General features: G+C 59.9%; 2 protein-coding genes across 3 annotated transcripts in view; one reads left to right on the top strand and one right to left on the bottom strand.

Moving 5' to 3' along the window:
- Positions 1 to 877: 877 nt before the first annotated feature.
- Positions 878 to 4,475, top strand: SLC38A8 (solute carrier family 38 member 8). Its single transcript, XM_042834837.1, has 10 exons — positions 878 to 1,054; positions 1,568 to 1,766; positions 1,835 to 1,979; positions 2,088 to 2,192; positions 2,360 to 2,417; positions 2,545 to 2,659; positions 2,802 to 2,949; positions 3,032 to 3,231; positions 3,336 to 3,387; positions 4,379 to 4,475. Exons 1-10 carry the CDS (start codon positions 878 to 880, stop codon positions 4,473 to 4,475), a joined length of 1,296 nt encoding a protein of 431 aa, XP_042690771.1.
- Positions 4,476 to 4,544: 69 nt separating this feature from the next.
- Positions 4,545 to 8,952, bottom strand: part of NECAB2 (N-terminal EF-hand calcium binding protein 2) — a 53,876-nt gene continuing 49,468 nt past the window's right edge. Inside the window, exons 6-13 of one of the 2 annotated variants that reach the window (XM_042834722.1) lie at positions 7,890 to 8,026; positions 6,925 to 7,043; positions 6,746 to 6,825; positions 6,117 to 6,173; positions 5,900 to 6,012; positions 5,656 to 5,733; positions 5,253 to 5,344; positions 4,545 to 5,134 (exon numbers count right to left, since the gene is read on the bottom strand). In XM_042834722.1, coding sequence (XP_042690656.1) covers positions 5,106 to 5,134; positions 5,253 to 5,344; positions 5,656 to 5,733; positions 5,900 to 6,012; positions 6,117 to 6,173; positions 6,746 to 6,825; positions 6,925 to 7,043; positions 7,890 to 8,026 — 705 coding nt within the window. In that variant the 3' untranslated portion in view covers positions 4,545 to 5,105. Of the gene's footprint in view, positions 5,345 to 5,655; positions 5,734 to 5,899; positions 6,013 to 6,116; positions 6,174 to 6,745; positions 6,826 to 6,924; positions 7,044 to 7,889; positions 8,027 to 8,952 lie in introns of both variants that reach the window. The other variant, XM_042834721.1, reaches the window with a different exon arrangement.

Raw genomic sequence — 8,952 nt, 5'->3', positions numbered from 1 at the left:
GGGCTGAGGTGCTGCAGGAAGTGGGAGAAGGGGAAAAGAATGCCAGCTAGGGAGCACCAAGGCCTGCAGGAACCCCACACGGGGCTGCTGTGCTAGTGTGGGAGGTGGGCTGTGAATCTCTTTGATTTGCCAGGAGGAGGGAGCCTGGAAAGCTTTGGTGCCTCTGCTTTGGCACTAATGAGGAGGCTTGCTCCTCTCATCGCAGCGCTAATGAGAGATTACAGCCCCTACGCAGCCTTGAGACCAGAGTCAAGTTGCATCAAAGCCCCAGTCCAAATTAAGAGCCTTTCCCAGTGGCTGGTATTTTACAGCCCAGTGGCCAATTTCTAGATCATAGAGGCCAATTATTCCTGAAGCCTTTGGTGTGCAACTAATGAAGGTCTGGAAGACCCTTTCAAATGGTTCTAAGCCCTGTAGGCAGCTGATATGTAATGGAGGTGGCAGGCACAATTAGCCATCCATAATTCCTCCTAGCAGCTGATTAAAGTCTCTTTATCCATCTTACCGAGATCAGAAGGCCACATACTTGGGAAATCAAAAATGCATTAGGGGCTGTCAGCTGGTGCTGGGGACCCTGCGCTTGGAGCCTGTAGCTGGTGCCACGTTTCGATCTTGCGGGAGCATTTGCACCAAGCCATGGCGTGTCCACCCCCTTCGGGGGGGATAGGCCCCTTGTCCCAGGGTCCCCAGCCTGGGGGCGAGGCCCGTGCCCTTGGGTGGTCTTGGGGGAGTCCCTTCATGGTACCTCCCTGCCAGCCCCGTGGAGGCGGGGGTCAGAGCCCCACTCCCGCCCCCACAGGGACCGCTGGAGGGGGACGGAGTGGAACGCGCTTCTCTGGCCCAGCCCCAGCCCAGTCCCCTCCTGGGCCGTTGGGAGATGGAGGGGGATGAGGGCCGACCACTGCTGGGGCTGCGGAACATGGGCAGCACTGGGCTCTCCTCTGCTGGCGCCGTCTTCATCATGCTCAAGTCTGCGCTGGGTGCCGGGCTGCTCAGCTTCCCCTGGGCGTTCAGCAAGGCTGGGGGTGCTGTGCCTGCCATCTTGGTGGAGCTGGTAAGAGAATGGGGGCTGCCCTCGGGAATGGGGATGGACAAGGATGGGGGAGAAGGGTGGGGATGAGGACAGGGACACTGCAGTGCTGGCAGAGCCTGTTTGTGTCTGCTGGGATCTTGGTGCCCGAAAGGAAGCTGAGGTTGTGACAGAAGTGGGATCAGGCTGAAAGCAGAGGTTCAGCTTTTCACACCACGTTTGTCACTGGAGCTCTGGGACCCTTCCTGCTGCAAGGTGTGCAGAACCCACGCCAGGACAAAGGAAACCACTGCCACCCTTTGCACCTCTTACACCAAAGTCAATTTGTGCCTCAACCTAAAGCAAAATTTCATCGTCGGTCCCCTGTGTATCCTGAAAACCTCAATCCAACCCCCAAGGACCACCCAGAACCGTTTCTTCCCCGCCTTCCCCCTTCTCTCTGAGGCCGCTGCCAAGAGGATGGGTCGGCACTGGGGCTGACCCGAACCCCCCTGCGTGTCCCCACGAGGGGCCGGTTGCTCCCGCTGTGTCCCGCAGGGCTCGCTGGTGTTCCTGGTGAGCGGCCTGGCGGTGCTGGGCTACGCGGCGGCGCGCAGCGCCCAGCCCACCTACCAAGGCGTGGTGCGGGCGGTGTGCGGCCCGGCGGCGGGGAGACTCTGCGAGCTCTGCTTCCTTCTCAACCTCTTCATGATCGCCGTGGCTCTGCTGAGGGTGGTGGGCGACCAGCTGGAGAAACGTGAGCTGCTGGGGGCTGAGGGCAGGCAGGCGCCGCCCGCGGCGCTGGGTGCAGCTGTGTCCCCGCAGTGTGCGACTCGCTGTACCCGCCCGGCGCGCTGAGCGAGGGCTCCCCGTGGTTCGTGGATCAGCGCTTCACCCTCCCGGCGCTCTGTGCCCTGGTCATCTTCCCGCTGTCCGTGCCCAGGGAGATCGGCTTCCAGAAGTACTCCAGGTACGGCCGCGTCGCCCCGTGCCCGCAGCCGCCCCGTGCTGGGGTGGCAGCCCGCGGGTCCCCCGGGGCCCTGTTCCGTGCCCGCCCCCCATCTCTCCGTCCCCGCAGCATCCTGGGCACGCTGGCCGCCTGCTACCTCACGCTGGTCATCGTCCTTAAGTACCACCTGCAGGGTGGGAGTCTGGGACTCCCGCAGGCTGCCCGGCCCCCCAGGTAAGGCAGCGCCGTCGTCCCCCTGACCTGCCCCAGCGGTGGCAGCAGCCCCCAGCCCTCCCAAGCTGGCAGATGGGAGGTTCTGCAGAGGGATGGCTGATACTACCGAGGTCCCCTCTGCCGCCGGCACCTGGTATTCTTTGCTCTTCCTTCCCATCGTGTTGCAGGGCCTCCTCCTGGGCCTCCATGTTCAGCGTCATCCCCACCATCTGCTTTGGGTTCCAGGTATGTCCCCACCCATAGGGTGCAGTTGGGATGGGTTCCCTCTGGGGAGCTGCAGGCAGGAGGTGTCCCTGGGAACACCGCTGTGGGCTGCAGCAGGAGGGGAGGTGGCCATGCTGTCCCCCTGCAGTGCCACGAGGCCTGCGTGGCCATCTACAGCAGCATGCGCAACCAGAGCTTCTCCCACTGGGTGGCCATCTCCACGCTCTCCATGCTCATCTGCCTCCTCATCTACTCCCTCACTGGTAACCCCAGCACCGCCGCTTCCTTTCCTGGGGGTCTGCGGATCCGCTCTCCTTCCTGCTGCTGTGTCCCGCTCCTGCTGGTGGCACAGGGCACTGTTATCCCCACCCTGATGACAGTCCATGGCCACCTCCCTGCCCGCAGGGCTCTATGGCTACCTGACCTTTGGTGAGGACGTGGCCCCCGACGTCTTGATGTCCTACCCCGGGAACGACCCTGTTGTCATCGTTGCCCGCCTGCTCTTTGGTGTCTCCATCGTCACCATCTACCCCATTGTGGTGCTGCTGGGACGGTGAGTGGGCATTGCTGGGCCATCCCTATCCCCTCGGTCCCTCCCATGTCTCCCCGCTCCCTAAGCTGTCCCCACCACTCAGGTCGGTGGTGCAGGACCTGTGGGCACATCCCAAGCTCAGGGCTACGCTTGTGTCTGAGAGGCACGAGCGGCAGAGCCGGGTGGCACTGACCATCTCATGGATGGCTGCCACACTCGCCATCGCCTTGTTTGTCCCTGACATCGGCAAGGTCATCGAGCTCATCGGCGGCATCAGTGCTTTCTTCATCTTCATCTTCCCAGGCAGGCACAGGGAGGGGGAGGGATGGGAGGCTGTGGGGCCTTTTTGGTCTTGCTGCCGGCTCTGTACCCACAAGGTTGGAGCTGAGCACCTGTGCTGGTGGCAGGGCTGTGCCTGGTGTGCATGACGGGGACACAAGCCATTGGGGCACCCAAAAAGTGAGTGCAGGCTTGGGGGTGGGACAGGGCACAGGGTCTCCCTGGTTGATGGTTGGGGTACAGGATCCCCATGGGAATATAGGTGATGGGGTGGGAACCCTATGGGGAAGGAGGGAGGGGAATTTGGGGCAGCACTTAATGTGGGACGTGGGGGCTGTGATGGGTTGGAGGAGTTGGTGTGAGGGCATTGCCCAGGTATAAGGAGGGCATTGAGGGTGTGCTCAGGTGTAAGGGTTATGCACAGGCATTGAGGGTGTGCTCAGGTGTAAGGGTTATGCATGGGCATTGTGGGTGTGCCTGGGTGTCAGGGTTGCCAGTGTACCAGGGATACGCCCAGGACTTGGAGAGGTACAAGCACAGTAGAGATGGGCTCAGGTATCAGGTATCCAGGTGTCAGAGCTGTGCTCATACACTGGGAAGGTGTCCACTAATCACGGATGTATCCATACATCAGGGATGTGTTGTGGTTTCAGGGATGTGCTCATCTTATCAGGGGATGTCCCATGTGCCAGGGATGTGCCTGCAGGGGTGACTGGGAGGGAAGGTGGGCCCATGGAGCTGGGACCCCACAGCCCCAGGGTTTGGGTTGGAGATGCTGGGGGCCAGAGGGACTTGGTGCTTAATGAAGGGTGGCCCTTGGGTACTCGCTGGGCACTGCGCGCCCATCACTGTGCCTGAGGCAGTCTGGGGAGATGACCCCCACCCACCCCGTTCTGTGCTCCTTGCCCACCTGGTGCTGGTGACCTCATGATGGAGCAGCAACGCAACCTGGGGGTAAGTGTCACTCCTGGGGTGCTCAGGGTGGCACCAGTAGCCACTGAGTCTGCCCTGGTGGCAGTGTAGTGAGGGCACATCCCACGGGGTGGCAGCCAGGCTTCTGACCAGGCATTATGTGTCACTGCACAGGAGCTGGAGCAGCATGGGACCCTGCGAAGACTGATCCCTGCTGAAGCGGGGGCTGTGTCCCATATCTCAACTTGTGTCTCCGCAGGGCTGTGCTCATCACCTGGGGTGTCATCTCTGTGCTGGGGGGCACCTTCGTATGCGGGCAGAGCGCTGCCCTGGCTGTGATGGGGCTGCTGTATTGAGGAGATGTGTAGCCTCATGTCCTCCCACATCCCCCCACCACCCTATCCCAGACACAGCCACACTGCAGCTGGCTCCCATCATGGTTTATTCAATATTATCAATTCCGTTGTTCTATCGTTAATAAACACTTGGATAGAGGGGAGGACACCTTGTGAGGCCCTGTCATTCCCCCATGGGGCTGGGCAGGATGGGGCAGAGTGTGCACAGACAGACAGACAGGCACACACAGACTTACAGACCCTGGGACTGGGGGATCAGCCACCCTCAGGCCTGCGAGGCACCTACCTCCACCCCACTGGGGCCCCAAGCGCCCTGCAGATCTCCATCCCTCTTCCCTCCCTTATGCTGGATCTACCCATCAGAGACCCCAGTACACACCTCCTGCATACTGAGGGGTCTGCTCCCACCATATCCACCTCATCACCACCCCGTCCCAGGCCACAAAGAGCCAACCCCATGTAGGGAGAGATGTCCCAGGAGTGGGGCAGCTCAGGGTGAGGTGCTGCTGATGGGGGACAAGGGGAGTTCCTCTGCTGCAGACAGGTGACAATCACACTGCCCTCTGGCCAACACAATGCGGGGGACAGTGCCTGGCAGGGGGTGGGGGGCGCAGCCAGGTCCCTGCACAGTCAGTCTTGGCTCAGGGTGCACCAGGCAGCTGCAGGGGAAATCACTTGGAGTCACCCAGTGTCACCCCAGCACACATCCCTTCAGCTCCACCACTCACTGTGCTCCCACTGCCGAGAGGTTGCTTGTGCCCCCACCCCGGGTCCTACCTGGCACAGCCACAGTGGAGATGGTCTCAGGCTGGCTCAGCGCATCCACCTTGACATGCTGGAAGCCCTTGCAGGTGGCACTCTGCAGGTGCCTGCGGTGTGTTACAGCCCACAGTCACCATCCTGTCCACCCCAAATCATCCCACACTCTGAGGGAAAGAAGCCAGATCTCTGCTCCCTGTGCCCTCCCCCATGCCCCCCATCCCTTCACCACCCAACCCCACTTGTCCATCCAGCCTGCCTGAACCCTGCAGACACACAGGGACCCCCACTCCTGCCACCAGAAAGGGGACAGCAGACCCTCCCCACATGTCCGAGGCAACAGCTCAGCCAAGCCCTGCTCTCACCCCACCAAGCTTCTCCAATCCCCCCAGCTGGCAGCTTCCTACCCATCCCACTCTACCTCTTCCAGTCCTCCTCGGTCTCCCAAAACTCATAGACGATGAAGGTGACTCCGTCGGGCAGCTTGACTGCAGTGACACTGGCAGTGGTGGGGTGAGAATGAGCCGTTGTGGGCATCCCTGGGCACCACAGCCTTCCCCATGGGGGCACCCCCAGTTGTTGTCCTTGCAGCCACTGAGGGTGCCCCCAGTTCCCAGCATCCCAACCTCCTGCTGACTCCATCCCCTGTGCCCCCCCGTACGCACTGGAAGCAGTCCCGCTCCCCAGCCACGCTCTTCAGGTACTGCTTCAGGGAGCTGCAGAACTCGTCCAAGTGCTTGTGTGACACCGTCATCTCATCCCGCACCAGGAGCAGGTACTGGGGGGAGAGCAGCATGTGAGACCTGACGTGTGCAACATCCCACCCAGGGACATCGTGCGGGGCACCACGGGGTGATGATGGTGGCAGAGCCACATGCTCACCGTGCAAGCTGTGCTCTCGCTGTCCGAAAGCCGCTGGTGCAGGTCAAACCAGAGAGTCTGCAAAGGGGAAAGGGAGGATGGGGCAGCGTGTCCCTCTGGGTGTCCACTGCTTGGGGACAGCCACTGAGAGAGCCCTGGTGAAGGAGGAGCGTTGCAGTGGTCTGGGGGCAGCGGTGCCCCATAAGGGGGAGGGGAATGGAGTCACCTCCTGCCCTGGATACACTGGAAGCTTGAAGAAGCCCAGCCTGTGCCCATGGGAAGCACCAGATGTGAGCTGATATCTGGGGACTCATGGCACAATGAAGACCTTGGTGAGGCATAGGCCAGGGACTTGGCACATGGCCCCACATCACTCCATCTGCCCTAGAATGGCCCCAAACTGCCAACACTGCATTTCTCCCAAGAGAAATCGTTGTTCCACACTCTTCTGCCTTGAAAGCGTTTGGCAAACATCAAGGGTTTTGGAAACTCCTCTGGCACCTCAGTATTCCCTCTGCCTGTCCCTAGATGGAGTAACGCTGCCTCTGTGAGAGATTTCAACTCCATCTATAGGAACATGAAGTTTAAGCAAAGCACTCTTGCCAATGGTGGAGGTGGCCAGGGTGATGCTGGGCAAGCGCAGTCCCTACCTTGTCCTCCAGCCTGCCAATGAGTGCGGCCAGCCTGCCGATCTGCCCCTCCAGCCCGTCCTGCCTGGGCTCGGGAGCACCTGCGGGAACACAGAGCAAAAGGCGCCCGTGGGCATGCACCCAGCACCTGGAATGTGCTGCCGCGGGCTGCTGGGGCAGCAGCAGCTCTGTCCACTCACCGCTCTGGCTGCTCTTCCCGTGGCCCTGGGGAACGATGCGGCCGGGGGCTGCGTAGCTGGGCACAGGACTGCCATGCCAGGCCTCCGTCAGCGCCAGGCCGGCTGGGCCAGGGCACTGCCTGCAAGGAAGTGGGTGCTGGAGATGGGCCAGGCACTGATGGGTAGATGTTTCACAGCCCTCTGATTCTCTGCTTTTTAGGCCACCCCTGATGCAAGAGATCAGTTTTTTTTGTGGTTGGGGCCCCCCGCCCTCCCCCGGGGGTGGGGGGCGGGGGGGGGAGGCGCCAATGCCCTTTACGATGAGCGAGGTTCACACGCCAGCAAAAAACAACGGACAGTGAGGACTTTCAGCAGCTCTGTTTGTCACTTCCTTCTCCCCACCAGCCCGTGCTATTCCCATCTGCTCTGCACCACGCCTTGCTGAGCCTTCCACAATGGGAGATGAAACCAACAGACGCTCAGAGCGCTCCTCCCAGTACAGTCCGGGGACACCACAGCACCACAGCACCCGTGGCCCTCTCAGTTTGTGTATGTCAGAGCTGCTTGGTCAGCATCCCATAGCGCCCCCAGCTGGGGCTGTTTGGGCAATCCTGCAGGAACCTGTTGGTATTTCAGCCCTGGCTGAGATTAATCTTGAAGCAATCTCCTCCACCTTCCTCAGGCTTTCCCCTGAGGATGGGGAACAGTGATGGGGATGAATAGTGATGTGATGGGCGAGTGGGAATGGGGTGGGATGGAGATGGAGATGGAGATGGAGACATCGTGGGCTGTCCCAGCACATCCCAGACACATCCACCAGGTCCCAAGGGTGGCTTTGCTCAGAGGAAAGTCCCGAGAGCTCCTGGGGAAGCTGGAAAAGACAGCTGCTCCACCAGTTCCTCTTACAGGGCCGTGAGCCCCTGTAAAAGTCCCTCATAATGAGACCAGCTGAGAAGCGTGGGCGGAGGGGAGAGGCAGTGGCTGACCTGGAGGGGTTGGTCTGCTCATCAATGGCGTCCACAGCACTCTCCACCGAGCTCAGCAGTGACTGGGTCTGGTTGGCTGTCTCCTTCAGCAGGAAGCGGGTGACAAACTGGTCCACATTGCTTCCGCTTTCATACACCTGTGTGCAGGGACAGCGCGGTGATGTTCAGCTGGGTCTGGTGGGAATCACTGACAAATTAACACATGTGAGGTAATGAAACTAACCTTGCTTCAGCCCTGCTCCAAACAGTTCCATCTCACCTTGTTCAGCCTCAAAGTGGTTTTCAAATGGATTTGTCCCAATTGCTTTGAATTGAGCAAATTTCTTTTTCTTTTTTTTTTTTACTCTTGTGTGATAGAGGCTCCCACGGTAATCCAAGCCCTCTAGAGAGGGGAAATAATCAATGGCACACCGATTTTCTTAAAGCACTTGGAGTCTCTTCACCAGCACAGCCCTTCTGCTGCTCTGCCACGTGCTCCTCCCACCTCCCTTGGGCCACTGGCACAACTGGACTGACACCAGAACAACCAGATCAACACCAGCACAGCTCTACCAATGCCAACTCAACCAGACTGACACAAACCCAACCAGACTGACACCAGCCCAACTGGTCCAACGCTGTCCCAGCACCACCCGAACCAGCCCAACAAACACCAGTCCAACTGGTCTCACCCCAGCCTATCTGGGCCAACATCAGCCCAAGCAGGCACACTGCATGGTGTTACAGTGTCTGATAAATAATTGTCAGTAGAAAAGAAAGGCAGGGTGGGCTGCTGGGGCCATAGCGATGATGCCCACCTGGTGCAAGCGGGTAGGACAGGAAGAGCAATGGCAAAACCCTGAGTCAGCTCAGGCTGCCTATTTCATGACAGCAGCAAAAACATCCAGAAGAATCCCCGTTGTTCGTTTGCACTGCTGTGAAAAGGAGCAGGTGTTCCCAAAGAGGGCTTCAATGGGGTGAATTAAATGGTTTCCAGTGGGAGGCCCCAGTCTGCAAGGACATGGTGTGGGAACATTTGCTAAGCATTCGGGTGGGGGAAAGGATAGATGCATTCTCAAATACT

Source organism: Centrocercus urophasianus, unplaced genomic scaffold (genome assembly GCF_019232065.1).
Source record: "Centrocercus urophasianus isolate 14NV4802_14NV808 unplaced genomic scaffold, USGS_Curo_1.0 seq_49, whole genome shotgun sequence".
NCBI lineage: Eukaryota > Metazoa > Chordata > Aves > Galliformes > Phasianidae > Centrocercus > Centrocercus urophasianus.
This window is presented reverse-complemented; position numbering and strand designations above follow the sequence as displayed.